Below are 19,803 nucleotides of genomic sequence, written 5' to 3' on the forward strand. Positions count from 1 at the left end.
CCAGTTACCTGGTCCGGGTGAAAGAGGGTAGGCTGAGGATACTCGAAGTTCCTGATTCGCTTTTAAAATATATTTCTCGACTTAGAGACACTCATTCTTAAGGTTTTCTTGTTGAAAATCACTCTGTCAATTTATTGGGATAGGTAGTATGCAGATGCAGCACAACAGGTTAACAGACCCTAATAGTTCGGTGAAGATCCATCGCCTCATCCCCGGCAAGTTCTATACAAAGACACGTAAGGTCTCTCGGGAAGTTTCAAGGAACATTTTGCCTCTAACAGAAATTGTTCCCCATGACGTGATAAATCACACCTAGATATTTGACTTCCTTATATGTAAACAAAAAAAAAACTGGTTTAACGTCATAAAACCATCCAATTTTCCATGCTGATCCTTTAAGTCGTATAAATACCACTCATTTGATAAAACACGCACACACACATGCTGATAGTATAATAAAAAAGAATAATACAAATAAAAGTATCATTCTAGGATGAGACAAGTTTCTTTGATTTACACTTGTTGCGTCCTACATCTATTTTTCGCGTCCTTCAGCAACGAGTTAAGTTCTTTAAATATTACAAGCTCTGCGCTTAAAAACAAAATTTTTTAGTAACTTTGATGTTGAAACTCAGCCGTTGACGCTGAAAAAATGTATGATTTGTGTCTTCTACTTTGCTGCAGTCACAAAGCGGAGGTGGTGTTATGGTTAAGGCGTGTGAATGCTACGCAAAGAGACGATGGTTGACCCTCAATCGCTCCACGGTAACTACGAATTTCCCTTCGCACGTAAGTCCATGTCACTAAGACCTGATTAGTGTTACTGGCGTTATTTGGGCGCTGTGTTTCCTTCTATCGATCTGTGAGACTTCCTATTTCTTATCTCATCGTACATGATGGCGATTGAACAATACCTTTACGGAAAGAGATATATACCTTGCTGTGCTCACTAAACGCAAACTGAATACGAAAACTGTGCTCTTGACGCTAGTGGAGCACTCCTCCTCCATGTTTCTACCGTCCAAAGGCGCGCAGTGAACTGTAAGCAAAGTTTTTAAATATCATCCTCGAACAATGTACTGCACTTGTGTACTATCATTTGGAGAAAATTAATTTCAAGTTTTTCGATCATTCATAAAATTTTCGGAGTTTCCACGTTACGTGGAGCATCACGAATATATCTGAGTCTGTGTTGATGATTCTAAAGTCTGGGGTATTCTGTTGCACAACAAACGAACGCTGTAACAATTTGATACCCTGTATCAGAGTGCAGGCGTGCTATAATGAGGTTTCTGGACGACTGTCGTTACGTCACACATAATTTTCTTCACATCGATAGATGTAACAACTGAGTATCCTAAAAATATTCCAAGAAAGGCATTTAAAGAAATATATAGTATCATTTCTTTTTAATTTTATACAGATGTACCGAAAAGGAATATTTATGTTCATAGTAATTGCATCTATATGTAGATTTCAGTTCAGTGATATAACTACACGTTTTCAAAACTTTATAAACATGTCAATAAATTTTTATTTCTACTTTAATTAACATTATATTTTACCGATTTAGGCGCTTGTAGTTACGAGCCGATTCAGAATCCTTTTCCACCGTAATCTGTGAAACACGCTCGTTTCTGCACGCGTGTGTGTGTGTGTGTGTGTGTGTAAATGTAGACGTGTTCACGCAAGAAGTGTCCTTGGGCTTAAGTTTCAATTGATCATTATGATATATATATTGAATTCAAAATGAAAAATGTCATTTACAGATTATCATTTCGTGAGGCTTCCCTTTACCCACGTACTGTAACTTGTGTTATGCTGTGAGATTTTGTGTAACGTTATTCTGAATCGTTATCTGTTCTACGGTCCTGCGTGGCAAATTGTTATAATTGTGAGGAAAAAAGGAACAACGCTTGGAGCGAGATCGGTTTGGCTATCTAACTCATCATCGCTGTAGACTATCGCCAACTGTTCCACAATGGTTATCGCACAGCAAATAAATATAGATATGAGAATATTTGCACATGATAAATCGCTTCCTGCCCATAAGCATAGAAATACTATTTTGGAAGCAGTCACAGTGCTAGGTGCCTATGAACTACATAAAAGTATTTTTTTCTTCGGTAATATGTCTTTCTGATTTAACAAAGACTGGATACAAATCGCTGAACTGCAAATACGTTGACGTTATTTCATTTTCTCTAACCAGATAATAAAGCATTTATCTTCTCCCTCAAACTGAGAGGATATATTTACATACTTACTTGCTCTCAGCTACATATTGAGGTATGGGTATATTTCCAATAGGGCTTACTCGTGATTTTTACACAGAAAACCAACGCAGAACAGTGATCATAGCACATCTGTTAGCACTAAACTCTGTTGTGTACAATTAAGGGCACAACCTGCGCGGTAGACAAACTATTGACAGGAAATTAAGTTTCACTGCTTGAAATGTGTTCCGTTCGACGAGTGCTGAACATGCCCAAATTTTTAAAATGACTGTTTTATATTTCAACTTCCGCAAACGCAGCTGCCTTTGCTTTAGAAACATGAGCTTCGTATTGTTAACTTCATCTCTTTCATCACGGTACGTGGATTTTACTTATAGGGCCATTGACTCCGATGAAAACAGCGAAGTCATTTCTTTCGTGTCACTTCTACACAGTAACTTTGTTTTTGCTTTTGAAGCATATATGGCATGTCTTTCGTCTAAAGCCACATATTGTGAAACATTACATACACGGATGACCCAACAAATTAATTGACAGGATACTGCGCCATAGATATTTATTTCTACATTTTGCTCTGGATTCATGAAACAATAAACCTCGTTCATAGAACTAAATGAAAAGTCACTTTCTGATTGCAGTACAATATGTTTTCTAGAGATCCTTTCCTCCAAAATTCAACTATTGGAATTTCTTGAAATGTTTTTCTAAATCTTTTTGATAATAATGTTGACTCAGAGAAATATTTATAATTTCTTTGAAGTATGTTTCTGTCTATTTCCAGATGGGGTGAGCTCCAGAAAAGGAAAGAACACATGGTCACTTTTAAGATTAGTAAGTTGAGTTCAAAATTTTAAGTGGAATTTTGATGTCATATGTTTTTGGCCATGCATTGATGTTTCCTTTTACGTATTTCCTGTTGTTTTAAATAAATAACATGATGATGTATAGTACTTACTATAACACACAGTAACTGCGGATTTCATTTATCTGCGTTTTGCTCACTGCATATTTACCTAATAAATGTAACTGCCTTAGATTTCCCTATTTCTTAAGCTCCACTCTTTTTTTTCTTTTTGCTTCTTGGCTTTTGCATGAGTGTTACAGCTCAAGTGACCCATTAACTACAAAGGCATTTTAGAGTATTCTTTACATTCCCACTTGATTTCGAGGCTAAGGGCTGTATGTCAACATCCTTTCCTTGAGATGAAATTAAGCTCACAACTAACTGTTAGGCAGATTGCAAGTTTCTTTCGTGCCGGAGTGATGAATATCCTCAGCTTAGTTTGAGTTTCATTGACAATACTACATAGTATGGGCCTCTAATACTTCATGTCGTTTGGGATCACATAAAATTCTTAACGTGAAACCTTGCAACAAACTGACGTAACAAACGTTGATTTTGTTCAGTTAATTTCAAAATCATGGTTTAAATTTGTGTATGTGCTGTCGCTCACAAAATAATTACACATATTTTCGAAACATTTCGTAGTTTACGACTCGGAAGCTCTTTCCACAAGACATTTCACAGTTAAAAAGAAGCTATATTTGTATTGTTGCTCCTTTTCTTTCAGTGCCTGTTTTTCTAGAGGAAACAGTTGCTGTATTACTGTAACCCCAAAAACGTTCCATTATTTTCTGTTAGTGGCAGATACGGAAGCAAAAAATTTAAATTAGTATTCAGTAAGGTGAAAATTGCAGCTTTCGTCCCGTCTTTATTATCTGCCTAGGACTTTCACCATCTACTTCCCCCAGAATATTATTGTTTGATGAATCCCGCTTTAATATTTGAGCAAGTGTATGATTTATCCTCTCTGTAAGTGTTATGCATGTAATTGTTTCCTTTATACACCTCTCATGGCTGTATCTGACAACTATATTTCGCAAAACTACAGAACGACAAATGTGTGTAACTTTCAGATCTGGAACCGAGCTATGAATGTACACAATACTGCTACCTCCAAATTTTTCTCAACAAATACGTCGCCTTTCTTTAACTACAGAGATTTATTCATCTCCATTGTTAGGTAAAATTTTTGTCTATTTAAGGTTATGAAGGATTGCGTTTGATTCATCAACTTTCAGTATCAATATACTTATGATTTGTACGTTATATAAAAAAGTATTGGTGTAAGAGGTAAAATTGTATCACAAAACAACGCAGCCATTTTTGTAAGGGAATCAGTGTGTGTAACGTAACAGAGCTGCCACCTCTAAGTGGAACAACGATTCTAGCCTGGGTGGGCATCTGCTCATTCCGAGTTTGGATGACAGATACCGCTAACCATTCTATGCTACTTCAACCTTGTGTCAGAGTTTGTCAATGGTAGTGGCTGGTGAGTGGAGAAGTGCTGGTCGTCCCATGTTTTCGTGGATGAAAGGTCTGGACAATGTACTGGCCAGGGCAACTGTCGAAAATCGCTGTCTCGACGTAGGTCATGAGAGCACGGGAAACATGTGGTCTTGAATTGTCTTGTTGAAAGATAACACCACGAAGATATTGAAGGTAGGGACACTGGTCTTAGCACATCAGAACTTTAATGTCAGCTTTCCAAATTAACAGCTATGCGAACCAGAGGGCATCATGCTGCGTACCCAGTGGCTACCATAACCTTCACACAACGTGCTGGGCCAATATGACGATACGAAGCAGCCTGGAGACATTAGTTCTCCTCGAAGTCTCCACTCATGATTATGTCCAACGTAAGTCTGTAGTCAGAAGGGGGTACTAATCTGGAAAAATGACATGGTGCCTTTCCTGCGTCCTGCGATGTCATTGGATGTACCACTGTCGACTCGTCTCTCATTGCTACTGTCAAGGGAATATGTAAAAATGGTCGCCATTCCAATACTCCTTTGCTCTCCAGACACCATCACATTATTTGTGTGAATATTTGTTTTCCAGCAAACAAGCATTTTTACTGACTCAAGGTAAGTCACATGAACAACCATCCTTCACAGCTGGGTGAAAGTATATCTTTCCTTTCAGGCGCTAGCCACGTGAGGCCTGTAAGATTTAGTATAACGTTGAGTATGGTCACCTTGAACCAATCGATTCTACAGGGTATTAGGACTACAAGTGCAGATATTTCTACTGATGACCAAGGACAGTGTACTGTAAAACATTAGTTCGTATTTTACTTTATTTGCAGACTAAAAATTATAGCTCTTACGAGTAGTGCATCTTTATGTTGGTTAGGATCCCCAGGCACACATGGCATAAGCAAGCTATTAATGTTTAGTCTCCCCTCGGCACCGGTCAGGTATTGAAGTGTGTACGAATGGAGGCAAAAGGGATAGTCTATACTGACCGGTGCAGTCCTCTTCTCGGCTCCGTTACGACCATGCAGGAAACATCAGGTAGTAAATTTTGTGATATGGTTGTGGGAAGACTGTTAAACGCAGAGAAAAGCAACTAACACTCTCAAGTGGGTATGTACGAGCATTAAGGTACCATTGATCACAATATCTGTACCTGTACCCCTAGCACCTTTTATATTCACGTGACAGTCGTGGTATCACGACCCATGCGAGTAGCAGCATCATGGAACCATGAACTGCAGTCTTGATAGGCCATGATCCTGCCAATGTCGAATTCTCCTACACGTGCTGGTAAACGTTTCTTCTTCTTGCATGAGGCATAACACAATCTTCTCATAAACAGTAAATACTGAAGTGCTATTTTATGAATAAGAAACCCACTAAAAAATCTTTCTTTATGTAGATGGATTACTTCTAGCTACGTTGTATCAATCTGAAGTTTGTTGCTAGTCGCTATCATGATGTTGCTACAACAGGCGTTCAATAAGTAATGCAATACTTTTTTTCCATTGCCAGTTTCGGTTTGAAAACTGCGAAATGTTGTAAAAATGCGAAATTTGTTGTGGGACATCGTGGAATATTCCCGCTTCAGTCCCTACAGTTTTATGAAGTTCCGACAGATGGCAGTGCTATACATAGCCTTCAAAATAGCGTCTTGTAACAGTGTTGTGTGGAGGTCTAATGGCGAGTGGGATGAACACCATCTCTTTTATTTGTTTATTTTTGTTGCTTATTATTATTAGTAGTATTACTATTACTGTCATTTATTGTCGTTTTTATATGCTCCCATTCGGCTGTCTACGATCGTTGTATCGTTGTATGTTGTATTAACCGCCACAAGGCCTTCAGTGATTTTTTTTTTTTTTTTGTTAAATCTCATTTTGTTCGCTTTTGTTCGTTGCATCTTCTCGGGGCGGACGTCGTAAGACATCCGTTTAAGTTCGTTGTTGATCGATTAACTCAGTTTGTTTTATTACAGATGGCAGCTAACCCTCTGACCGAACACGCTGAGCTACCGTGCCGGCGTGTTTTGATCAATCCCGATCCGCCTTTGTAGCTGCCGGCAGAACGAAACTTTCTGGTCCCTCTTCCGTCCCCACCCCAAACAGCGTTTCTCTTTTATAGGAGCGATGACCTCGCATTCACCAAGCGTTTCCCGCCTGATCGCAAATCCTCAAGCAGTCGTTTGGAACGGCTAACCCAATAATTCTAAATAAAATAATTCTGCATTCTGGATATTTGCTTTAATAGTTTACAATGACGCTGCCCAGTACTCAGAATTAATTTTATTTAAAATGGCACCGTCCGTAGAAGCCTAAGAACTTAAATAAATATTTAGGTGTGAAAACTACCTACCAGTAGCAGGTTTAGGAACAGTACTGGCACCATCTCCTTTAAACAGCTCGATTTCCCTGGATAAGTAGAAACGCTGATAGACTTTTTCAAGTGTCTGAGCCACATACAAGCATACAAACAGGCAATAATCCAGCTACAACCTTCAAGATAAAGTACTCCAGTGATCACGTTACTCGAAAATAGTAGCCGTTAAGGAATTTCTTTTAGTTTTCGAGACTTTCAATACAATAACATATTTTTTGTTCAATTCAAACTATTCTAGAGAAACTGTAATTCGTCAGATTTTTTTGTCAGTTACAAAATAAAAAATAATAACGGAATAAAGTGACACACTAACTGTCGATTCACTGGGACTAGACTATTTCTCCCAAAGCTGATGGATATTACTTATTTTATGGCTATCTCGATGACGGAGCACCCTCGGCGACAGCGACTGCTGCATCCCAACTACCTCGTTGCCGTTGACGTCTGTCTAATCTGTTTATTTCGAAGGCGCTTTAACATGAGTTTGGAGGCGTATAACCAAGTAGCAAAGCCGTGAGCGGGTCGTCAGTACTTTTTGTAATCAGTTCAAAAATGCATTCGATGTCCAGTCAACAGCTGTATTAACTCAGTTGGACAGTCCCTCGTGGATACACAAAACAATATCCATCGAACGTGGTGTTGAAGCCAACCGCGGTTAGTTCTCACGGAGTTTCTTAGCGTGTTACAGGCTTCATACTATTGCCACTAGTTAGTTTATATGTTGCGTAGCAAGCGCGTAAACACTATTTTTGCTGGAACGTTCCATACGATGTATGAACTCGAAATCCATTTTCTAAAGTGCATACACTTGCACATGCGCGCTCACGTTCGAATCACGACACGTACACAATATCTAACTGCTAAAAAAGTTTGTACTCGGACGGCAACGCACTCGCGCTTGCGACCCAACGCTCCTATCATTTATCACTGCTATCCCACCTCTGGCGTACCATTGTGCACCGTTCTACCTGCGTCGCTAGGCGAAAAGCCATCTGTTGGCTGTTCCATTTACCTTCCCTAACTGACTTCCAAGTTTTTTTCCGACTGGTATTGCTCTCGTAACGTACATTCTTTCTTACTAAGAAGAAATTTACACATCTTTACTATGTCTTTCCAATTTACCTTTTGGGTTCCTTACGTTAGTTCCATTTTGATATCAAAGACAATATTTACAATAAACATTCAAATCTGCCACCTCGCTGTCTCCACCAATCGCCAGGTACCTACAGAGGAAACAGCAGTGCTTAGTTTATATGCCACAACTTGACACAAAACATAAACATCGAAAATAAATCGGAATTTTTTTCACTGTATTCAGCGTAATTGTTACTCTCTGACGAAATTTTCTGTATTTTTTTCCAGTTAATTCTCCATATACCGTCTCTCTTAGCACCAGACGCTTGTTTTCTTCATAATAATTTCATGTTGCTCAATGGGCTGGTGCAAATCTTATTAATTGCAGGCTACTTCGGCGACTTTTGTGTCTCAACCCTGACCCAGTTATCCAACTGGGGAAAGGGGACATACTGTTTAGGAAATTAGGAAATTTGTTTTAAGTTCCTGTGGGACCAAACTGCTGAGGTCGTCGGGCCCTAGGCTTACACACTACTTACTCTAACTTAAACTAACTTAAGCTAAGGACAACGCGCACACCCACGCCAGGGTGGCGCGAACCGTGGCAAGGCGCCCTAGACCACGCGGATACATACAGTTTAAAGTAGACCCGAACATGTCATTTCTGACGAATCTCCACATCATTGAGAGGCGAATGCTAGATCAAAGGCAGGCTGAAAAATCCTTGATCCGACCGGGATTCTAAAAACGAGAATTTTCTCGTATAACTATTATCATCGGCGTCATCATGGTTGTCATTTTTATTTACATTCTATCTGCCGCTGGATAAAAGTATCCTGCCGACAACTGGACATGTAAGTAGCTAGCTGGTCGTCTAAGTCATTTCTTATCCAAGTGCCCAATAAAATATTTTCTTAACCTATCTTATTTCAGTTTTTGATGCTAGGTGTCCCACTACTTTACACAAGAACCTAGCGTCGTGATTCACTTAACAAAATGTGGAACCGGTAATAACTTGTGCACTGAAAGGTGTCCATTCAAAGTTGTGACATGTAAAATAGTGATATGGACAAAAGTCATTTAACAATTATTTCTCAACACAAAGTACCCTGCAACAACCTTACAAGCTCTTCAGTTTGTTTCCGGCCATCCTCTATGCGGGGCAAAATGTTATGTAACTTCACTATTCTTGGAACCAACGTTCTCGGAATTTCAACGGTAAATCTCTTCTTGATCAACTCCGCTTTTCATATAGTGTCTGCTTCTGGAGTTAAAAAAGTTAATTCATTTTTCTCTCGTGCCTACGAAACGAACCAGTGTGAAAACGATCTCCTCTCTCGTATTTGTTATTACCAGCTGGTCACGATCCTTGACCGACCAAAAATGTCTAACAACCAGTCACCTAGATATTTTGTAAGTTAATTCCTTCTTTTACGAACTTCATTTTCTTGGATTCTTCCAGTTATTTTTAGTCTGGATTCTCTCATCCTTACAACTAGTTTGATTTGGACACCCAACTTGCAATGAGGTGACAAAAGTCGTGGGATACCTCCTAACATCGTATCTGACCTCCTTTGGCCCGGCTAAGTGCAGCAACCAGACGTGGCGTCGACTCAAAAAGAAATATTGAGCAATGATGCCTCTAAAGCCGTCCGTAACTGCGAAAGTTTTGCCGGTGCCGGATGTTGTGTATAAACTGACCTCTCTTGATTAGGTCCCATAAATGTTCGATGGGATTCATGTAGGTCGATCTGGGTGGCCAAACCACTCACTCGAATTGTCCAGAACTTTTTTGAAACCAATCGCGAACAACTATGGAGCAGTGATAAGACATCGTTGTCTGGGAACATGAAGTCCATGAATGACTGCAAATGGTCTCCATGTAGACGAATATAACCATTTCCAGTCAATGATCGATTCAGTTGGGCCAGAGAATCCAGTCTGTTCCATCTAAACACAGCCCACACCATTATGGAGCCACCACCAGCTTCGACTGAGCCTTGTTGACAGTTTGGGTCTATGGCTTCGTGGAGTCCGAGCCAAACTCTAACCCTACCATCAGCTCTTACGAACTGAAATCGGGACACATCCGACCAGGCCACGGTTTTCCAGTCGTCTAGGATCCAATTGATATGGCCTCGAGCCCAGGAGAGGCGCTACCGCCGTAGCCCATTAACGCAAAATTTCGCCGCGGTGTCCTAACGGATGCGTTCGTCGTACGTCCCGCATTGATTTCTGCGGCTGTTTCACGCAGTGTTGCTTGTTTGTTAGCACTGACAACTCTACGCAAATGCCGCTGCTCTCGATCGTTAAGCGAATGCCGTCTGCTATTGGGTTGTCCGTGATGCGAGGTAACGCCTGAAATTTGATATTCTCAGCACACTCTTGCCACTGTGGATCTCAAAATATTGCATTCCCCAACTATTTCCAAAATGCAGCGTCCCATCCGTTGCTCCAACAACCATTCCGTGTTCAGAGTCTGTTAATTCGAGTCGTGCGTCCATAATCACGTCGGAAACATTTCACATGGATCACCTGAGTACAAATGCCAGCTCAGCCATTGCACTGCCCTTTTATACTTCTTGTACACGATGCTATCGCCATCTGTAAATATGCATATCCTTTCCGCTGACCAGTCGTCTGTGGGGCTGTCAAACAACAATCGAAATTTCCGACTGTTTAAGAGCAATATATTATATTTGTTTATGTTCGGGGTGAAGTCTTCTTGTCCTTACATCAAGTGTTAATTCTTTGCAGATTCTCCTGAGTTTCACTACTATTTTATGGCATTGCTTTATCCCTGTCTACAACATCATCTACGAACAGCCCTAGGTTATTTGCCATAGGCTCGCCGGAGAAAACATTAGTCACACCCGTAAAAGAGCACCCCGGTTGATTTGAAGCTGATGTAAGTCATGACAGTGAGGTGGTGTGTCTGTGCTAGTTGGTTCAAAAAATGGTTCAAATGGCTCTGAGCACTATGGGACTCAACTTCTGTGGTTATTAGTCCCTTAGAAATTAGAACTAGGTAAACCTAACTAGCCTAAGGACATCACACATATCCATGCCCGAGTCAGGATTCGAACCTGCGACCGTAGCGGTATCGCGGTTCCAGACTGCAGCGCCTAGAAACGCACGGCCACTTCGGCCGGCGCTAGTTGGTAATATCGAATCAGCACAGTAAGCTTTATCGACGAGGAGACGTAGCAGAGTGTTTTGGATGTGCGGTGTCGAACGTGTCGACAAGGAATGGTGTACCACTCACAGCCACGTAATACCACATTAGACCTAACCGACAGGAACCAGAGACGAGTGCTACACCTGGTCGCTGTCGATGTTAACAAATTTCTCTTGTTCGGAATTACTTTTCTTACGATAGTCAGTCTGCAATTTATATCCTCTTTACTTCCGCGATCATTAATTATTTTGCTACCCAAATACCACAAATCATTTCCCTCATTTAGTGTCTCATCTCCTTATATAATTCCCACAGAAATACCTGATTCAGTTCGACTACGCATAATATCCCTTGTTTTACTCTTCTAGGTATTCATCTTATAGCCTCTCTTCAAGACACTATCAACTCGTCTTCCAAGTTCTTTGACGTCTCTGACAAATCTGCAACGCCTTCACCAAACCTTGAAGTTTTTCTTCTTCGTGATCTTTAATTCCTTTTCCGACATTCTCCTTAGTTTCCTTCAATCGTTAATGTATGTACAGATTGAATAACTTTTGGGACAGGCTAAAACCCTGCCGCCCTTCTATGCCCTTTTTCTCTTGTAACTGCAACCTTTATCTGCTCAATTAGCCTTTCGCTCCTCGTGTTTTATCCTTGATAACTTCAGAATGCTTGAAGAGATGCATCAAACCAGTCTTTGGACTGAAGACCGCAGCAACAAAATTAACTTGAGAACTCCAAGAGTATATTCCAGTCAACAATGTCAAAACCTTTTTACAGCAGGACAACTGCTTCTAATATGGGTTCTCGTTTCTTCGACGTTGTTAAAGCAATGGTTCGGCTAGCTTCATAGCTATCAGCATGTGCCTTCTTTCGTATTGGAAGTATTACATCCTTCTTTAAATCTGAAGATATTTCGTTTTTTCTCGTCTACCCCACGTAACAGGTAGAACAGATTTGTTATGGGTGGTCCTTCCAAGCTCCGAATGATTGTAACGGGATTCCTTCTACTCCAGGTGCCTCGTTTCGACTTAGCTCTCTCAGTGCTCTGTAAAATACTTCCGCAGTATCATTTCCCTCATCTCATCGTCATTCACTTCCTCTTCCCTTTTCGTAATATTGCCTCCAAGAGCTTTAACTTTCCTATATCCGTGCATTGTTCTGCAGCTTTACATTTCTCTTCTACTCATTCTTGCTTTGATATGTTGCAGCCTCTGTCAGTTTTATTTTTAAAACATATGTATTCCCTGTCCTGCTTCTCTTGCTGCATTTTTACAGTTTCTCCTTTCATCAGTTAAATTTCATATCTCGTGTGCAATTCAAGGATTTCAGCTGTGTCATTGTTTCAACTTTCAAAACTACCCATTCGTCTTCAATTGTATTTCTGTTGCCTATTAGAATCAGTCGTTACCCAATGCTCCCTTTGAATCCTTTAACAGGCATATGTTATACACAGCCCATCTTCTTAATTTTATACGTTTCTGTCATTTTCCCAGTTTTAATTTGCAGTTCACAACAAATGTATAATAGGCCACACCTACTCCTTGTAGATATTTTGCAGTTTCTAATCTCGTTTCTAAATCTCTACCTTACCATTATGTAATCGTTCTGAAACCTTCCGTTGCCTCCATATCCCTTCCTCGAACAAAACCTTCTTTCAAGATTCTTAAAACAAGTTTTAGTAAATTGTGGTCTCTGGAACAATTCTACCAGTCGGCTGTCTCTTTCACTCCCTTCCCTCTGTCCATATCTATCTCTATTTTTATTTCTTAAACGTCAGTGATTTTTTTATATAAAATCCTTTAATAATCTAAATCGCAATATTCTTCTAGTCACTGATGACATCGTCGACTGAGAAATCAGCCAACTTCAGATCTATTAATAAAATGAATGCAGTGTCTGATCACGCAATATGTCTTCACCAAATCTTGTGATGAGACACTGCACTCATTTTATTAATTGATCTGAAGATAGCTGATTCCTCAGCTGAAACTAGTCGTCATTGATTGATAAATATTTCGGTCTTAACTGTTAAAGGATTTTATATAAATATCTTTAACGTTTAATATTTTCATAGATCGCTTGTCTCCACCCTGACTATGTCAGGAAATAGCATTTTTATTTCTCTTCCTGTGCCTATTTCCCTATTCCAGTCTCCCGTCACAATTAAATTTTCATCTCCCTTAAATTTCTACATTATTTATTGCGCCTCATCATATATATTTTTTCTCTCTCTTCTTCATCTACAGAGACAATTAGCACATAACTTGTATGTTTGTGGTGGGCCATGCTCTTGTGCGAGGGTGATATTTTCACTGTGCTGTTGATAGTATTTTACCCGAATACCTATCTTGACGTCCAATGTCAGACACACTCCTGCAGTACTACTATTTCCATTTGTATTGATAATCCTATACTCTACTGACCAGAAATTATGTTCTTCCTGACATGGAACATAACTAATTTCCACTATATCTAACCTATCCATTCCCCTCTTCAGTTATCCAACTTGCCTACCTAATTAAGGAATCTAGCATTCCAGGCTCCGATACTCAGATCTCCCTTTATTTTCAATTATCAACATCTTCCTGAGTGGTACCCATTCTGAGATCCTAATGGGTCATGTTTTACCTCCGAAATATGTTACACTGGAGTATGCTATCATCATTAAACCGCACAGTAGAGAAGCATGTTCTCGGGAAATCAAAAGACTAGTTTTCCCTAGCTTTCAGCGGTGCCGCAATACCAGCGTTATGTACGTATGTATGCATGTATGTAGGCTAACGTTACATGACCAGATGAATCTCCCATGTAGACTGTTGCCCCTGTAACTAGAGAAAAAGCTGCTTCTTCTCTATAGGAACCATATACCAGTCCAGCCTCTTCACAAATATCCTTCCCTTGTGATTGCAACACCAAATGGCTACATGTGTCGTTCGTAGCATAAATCAGCGGAAGACCTCTACATTCCTTCGTTATACCGATTGCATTACTCGAAGCAGCACTTCGTACTCCTTCTCCAAAACGTCAAAGGCTGTTATTTAACTCACTTGCTGTGATGACTAATATCTTTCATGTCAGTGAAAAAAATGTTCTACAGCTCGCTTTTATATCCATCATCGCATCACCGTAATAAAGTCCAGCACTTGTTAACCTCTACAGCGTCCAATTAGTTACCTGTAAATCACGATGATGACCATCACCTACTGCCTCTACCATACTAGGATTTACAGCAATTCACTAAGAAGATTTTAAAGTTTTTTGGAACATTGTTCCAGGAAAAATGCGAACTATTAATATTATAACTTATTTAGTAGATAAAGTCGTGGTCACATCCACCACGACTCTGTTTACTAAATAAGTTATAGGTTTTAAAGCATATCTCGCTAGCTCCATCACCACGGCAATTTCTAACGGAATATGTGCCAGTTGAAGTCTACTTAAAGTTGTCTGAGACGCTGTCGTCAAAAGTCAGCTATGCAGTTGTCAACGGCTTTGCCTCGCTGAACACATCAATTCTTGTCAGTTCAACGAAGTTAAGCAACGTAGAACGCGGCCATTTCTTGGACAACTCGTCCAAGAAATGGCCGCCTAGGTACGCCACATTCTGTTTCGCAGGTTTCCCTTTGCTTTTACCACAACGGATGAAAGGGGTAACGGTGGAAAGTTCCCTATCACCAGAGTATGCTTCAATGTCCTGTATTAAATTCCAGATCTCTTTGCAAGACCATATGAAGTGAGGACATGTGAGGCTGTTTATGGCGATCCGTCCGTCGGGTGGAGACGTTCAGCTCGGCGTCCCCCTTAGTGTTATTGGAGAGTAGTAGTCTTTGTGCCGGCAACGGGTTTCATCTTCTCCCTCCCCTCATCATCATTCAACGCAAACATTACTCCATACTACATACACCCGATACAGTCATCTAAATTATTAGATACTCTTAAAACACACAACTCTTACTCTTCGCAAAGGAAAAGTTGTATTGTGCTAGAAGTACAGAAAAACGACTCGAATTAGGGGGCTGAATCTGCCCTTCGGGGTCTCTCAGCCAACAGTTCCATATGACTTTACTTTTTACCAATACATTATAGCAACTGTAGTCTGAGTCTTCACACAGTCTTTCAAATTTGGCTTTACCAATGACGAAGCCGTTAATACGTTAAGGTTTCTTCAATTCTGGAGAAAAGCTTGTTAGCATAGGACCACAGTCATCTCAGAAGCGAAAGATGAGGAGGAGTGTCATCATCCAGAGTAGTTCATGTTTGGATTTGAAACATAAATAAAGGTTTCAGAATCATAAGACATTCGTTTTGCCCAATAATCGTTAAATTTTGTTACCATCATTCTCAATATTACAGACTTCATGTGACAGGCTTGCGTACATAGGTATTAGGACCTAATTTTGTATTAAGCGCTGCTAACCAAATGAAATACTTCGAAAAAGTAATTTTCATTTTGGTACCTTGTGAGACAAAACTAGAGACGATGACTGCACTGCTTCGATACTGTATCAGATGCGATTAAGAGATAAAGTACTTACTACTCATGTAGCATATGACATCTCACCCAACACTTTTACCAATCTAAAAACCTAAATATTGTTAACAGAAAAAATCGATATCCTAGCTGTTACCTTTCTGTTTTAATATTCGTGTGGTTGCTCAGTCACAAATTGGAGGGAGGATGGAAATCACACAGTTATCCGTGAAGATCTTAAAGCACGATATCCACTGTGTGTAAACACTATACACTTTGGAAGATAATTCATTCTTTCTACATTTTAGAGATTTACCGCTTTCAAACAAAACTTTGAAGGCAGGTAGTAGTAATTTTGGTAGGAATGCGAGTTTCTAGCGCAGCAGAAGAAATTATCTACACAGATAGGATGGACTTTATTAGTAAGATAAGGCGTAGGTGCCATCACGTTTATCACCCACTCACCCAAATGTAGTATGAAGGGCATCGCCCGTACATATCAAAGCCACTCTGTGAGATATTAATTGCACTTTCTGTTTGTTCCTTGGATTGAGGCGCGCCTAGCGTAGCAACTGCCGCTGATACCTCTCCGATATGGTCCCCACATATAACTCAATACTGCTTTTCGTTTAATAGAGGCTTTCACGGTCAGTTCTTCCTGAACAAGTAGTCACCGCTTTTGTGTTGTTGGACCGCTGCCAAAACCACGTGATGGTCTTTTGTCGTGTCCTGGCATAGGTGGGAGAGGGACAAAAGGGGTTATTGGTCAGTCTGCGCTCCCGAGCGGTACAGAGCATAAGGCAGAAGGACAATTCACAGTGAAGGCATTTGATTGTTTTCTTCTATCTGAGCCAACACTGGTACAGGCATTTACTACAAAAGCAGGTGGTGAGACTCGGTAGGGAACTCGTTGTGGAGACTCTTGGACAAACAGGGTTTTGAAATAGTTGATTATTCCAGATAGGACTAACTAATACACTGGAGGCTTGTTCTAGGGTTAGAAAAAGCATGAATAACACTGTTACAACAGAAGCCAGTGCAGAAGTCCCAGGAGTGGACGCTAACCACAGTAGCAAACACTAGCAGCATCTTAAGGCAACAACTTGGTTACAAAACAAAACGTACTGAATGTGGCACTGTTCACTGAAGCACTCCAAGTGAGAGAGCAGACTTACGTAGAGCTGTACCGAGGCTGGAGTCGACGAACGCGGATTCGGCGCTCAGCTCGTCTGACTGAGGACTCCGCCAAAATGCGGAGTCTAGGAGTTTTTCCCACTTAAATCCACCCAGCCAATCCCGCATGTCTCTTCCAGGCGCCTGCCAATCACAGTTTAGTTAGGTCCCCCCTACTGCTCCTAAGGCGGGGACGTTAATTCAGTTGCACTAAGTCCGTATTTGGTATCAACATTGTTCAGCTGAAAGCTAAACGTAACTGCTCTGCCAAATAAGGCTTGCAACATTATTGTTATACGTCATGTAGCCCCGCCCTTCGAACTCCCCGGAGTAGAGACTACTAGGTCAACAGTTTTTGGCGTTTCCGCTCTCTTTCTAACCCTTGTGAGCCTACTGGCGTTGCTGTTCTCAGGGCTGGTATCAAGCTGGTTTTATACGCTAGTACGTGCCTGTTGCTTACACAATTTTACGGTGGCAACCTACCACAGCGTCTAGACGACATATGAAATTACATGTTAATTCCTTGAAGAGTAACTAGCGCCTTGGGACCGCGTCTGTGGGCGTCTGCATTTTCGCAAGGCTCTCCCCTTACGGTTTACTTCATGTAACAATATTTCTCCTAGTTTCGTCTGCCCTCACCATCGTCTCTGCTTCCGCAAATTGGAGCGCCTGTCCTCCTTTCTCACACCTTCAAAATAACATTACAGTAGCAAGGAATAATAAATATATTATACTTTATAAGATCCTAGTTTCTATCCTCGTCGCTTCTAGTAGCAAACTCATTGTTTTCTTTCAAAAAAAAGTTTGGGCGTTTGCAAACGTTTTTCCAAAATTTAAAGAAAAGGTTTCCGAAGCTGGAGATGAAATGTTGGAATGCCGTATGCCACCGTGTTTATATTTGACGCTATGCATGTCCTATCTTTGTTAAGTTGTTATGAGGCCACAACCAATATGTCAATAGCAATGTGTTATTACGCACAAACTCTTCGGCACAAAAGTACTGTGTAGTTAACGCCCATGATTTTCGTTTACTACATGAAGGTAAAAGTCTCAAAGCACACCGACGAAAGTGCACTCTTTACACTCAAACTATGCCTAGGAATCTGCACACAGTGTTCTTTAGGGTGAAAATCATACAGGTGGTAGAGGATCCAAAACATAGTTTGCGATAAGGAACCAATAGCCGGAAATGAATGTTTCAGACGGGACGATTTCTTAAATGACCTATGCGGGCGAGGTATACACTATCTGATCAAATGTGTCTAGACACTGCTATATAATGTTGAATTGACCTCTAGAAATCACGAGAGGCGGGCCCGCGGATGTAAAAGGAGGCGAGGAATGTTCTGTTGTCAGTGCAGAAACAGAAGCAGCGGAACGAATCGGCCAAGAAAGTTTCGTGGCTTCAAACGTGGAGTAGTCACTCGGTGTCACCTGAATAAAAAATCTATCAGGGACACTTCAACCCTTCTAAAGCTGTCCAAGTCGATTGTTGGTGAGGTGGTTGTGAAATGGAATTGCGGAAAAACAGAAATAGCCAAATCAAGACCAGGCAGACCCCATGTGCTGACAAGTACTTAGAGCATTGCGAAAAGTGGGTGTAATATATGGAACAAAGTCAGCGGAAGAAATCACGCGTGAGCTCAAAAGTGCTACCAACATTCCAATAATCACAATGAGAGTTCACAGGGAGTTGAAAAGAATGAGGCACAATTGTTAAATACACTACTGGCCATTAAAATTGCTACACCACGAAGATGACGTGCTACAGACGCGAAATTTAACTGACAGGAAGAAGATGCCGTGATATGCAAATGATTAGCTTTTCAGAGCATTCATACAAGGCTGGCGCCGGTGGTGACACCTACAACGTGCTGACATGAGGAAAGTTTCCAACCGATTTCTCATACACAAACAGCAGTTGACCGGCGTTGCCTGCTGAAACGTTGTTGTGATGCCTCGTGTAAGGAGGAGAAATTGGTACCATCACGTTTCCGACTTTGATAAAGGTCGGATTGTAGCCTATCGCGATTGCGGTTTATCGTATCGCGACATTGCCGCTCGCGTTGGTTAAGATCCAATGACTGTTAGCAGAATATGGAATCGCTGGTTTCAGAAGGGTAATACGTAACGCCGTGCTGGATCCCAACGGCCTTGTATCACAAGCAGTCGAGATGACTGGCATCTTATCTGCATGGCTGTAACGGATCATACAGACACGTCTCGATCTTTCAGTCAACTGATGGGGACGTTTGCAAGACAACAACCATCTGCACGAACAGGTCAAATGGTTCAAATGGCTCTGAGCACTATGGGACTTAACATCTGTGGTCATCAGTCCCCTAGAACTTAGAACTACTTAAACCTAACTAACCTAAAGACATCACACACATCCATGCCCGAGGCAGGGTTCGAACCTGCGACCGTAGTAGTCGCGCGGTTCCGGACTGCGCGCCTAGAACCGCACGAACGGGTCGACGACGTTTGCAGCAGCATGGACCATCAGCTCGGAGACCATGGCTGCGGTTACCCTTGACGCTGCATTACAGACAGGAGCGCCTGCGATGGTGTACTCACCGACGAACCTGGGTACACGAATGGCAAAACGTCATTTTTCCGGATGAACAGGTTCCGTTTACAGCATCATGATGGTAGCATCCGTGTTTGGTGACATCGCGGTGAACGCACATTGGAAGCGTGTATTCGTCATAGCCATACTGGCGTATCACCCGTCGTGATGGTATGGGGTGCCATTGGTTACACGTCTTGGTCACCTCTTGTTCGCATTGACGGGACTTTGAACAGTGGACGTTACATTTCAGACGTGTTACGACTCGTGGTTCTACCCTTCATTCGATCCCTGGGAAACTCTACATTTCTGTAGGATAATGCACGACCGCATGTTGCAGGTCCTGTACGGGACTTTCTGGATACAGAAAATGTTCGACTGCTGCCCTGGCCAGCACATT

General features: G+C 41.2%; 1 protein-coding gene across 1 annotated transcript in view; it reads left to right on the plus strand.

The window, feature by feature from the left end:
• LOC126249471 (uncharacterized) overlaps nucleotides 1-19,803 on the plus strand; it is a 293,036-nt gene that overhangs the window by 254,941 nt on the left and 18,292 nt on the right. The window contains exon 5 of the mRNA XM_049951125.1: nucleotides 3,019-3,068. Coding sequence (XP_049807082.1) covers nucleotides 3,019-3,068 — 50 coding nt within the window. The remainder of the gene's footprint in view (nucleotides 1-3,018; nucleotides 3,069-19,803) is intronic.

This window comes from Schistocerca nitens, chromosome 3 (assembly GCF_023898315.1).
Source record: "Schistocerca nitens isolate TAMUIC-IGC-003100 chromosome 3, iqSchNite1.1, whole genome shotgun sequence".
In the NCBI taxonomy this organism is placed as follows: domain Eukaryota; kingdom Metazoa; phylum Arthropoda; class Insecta; order Orthoptera; family Acrididae; genus Schistocerca; species Schistocerca nitens.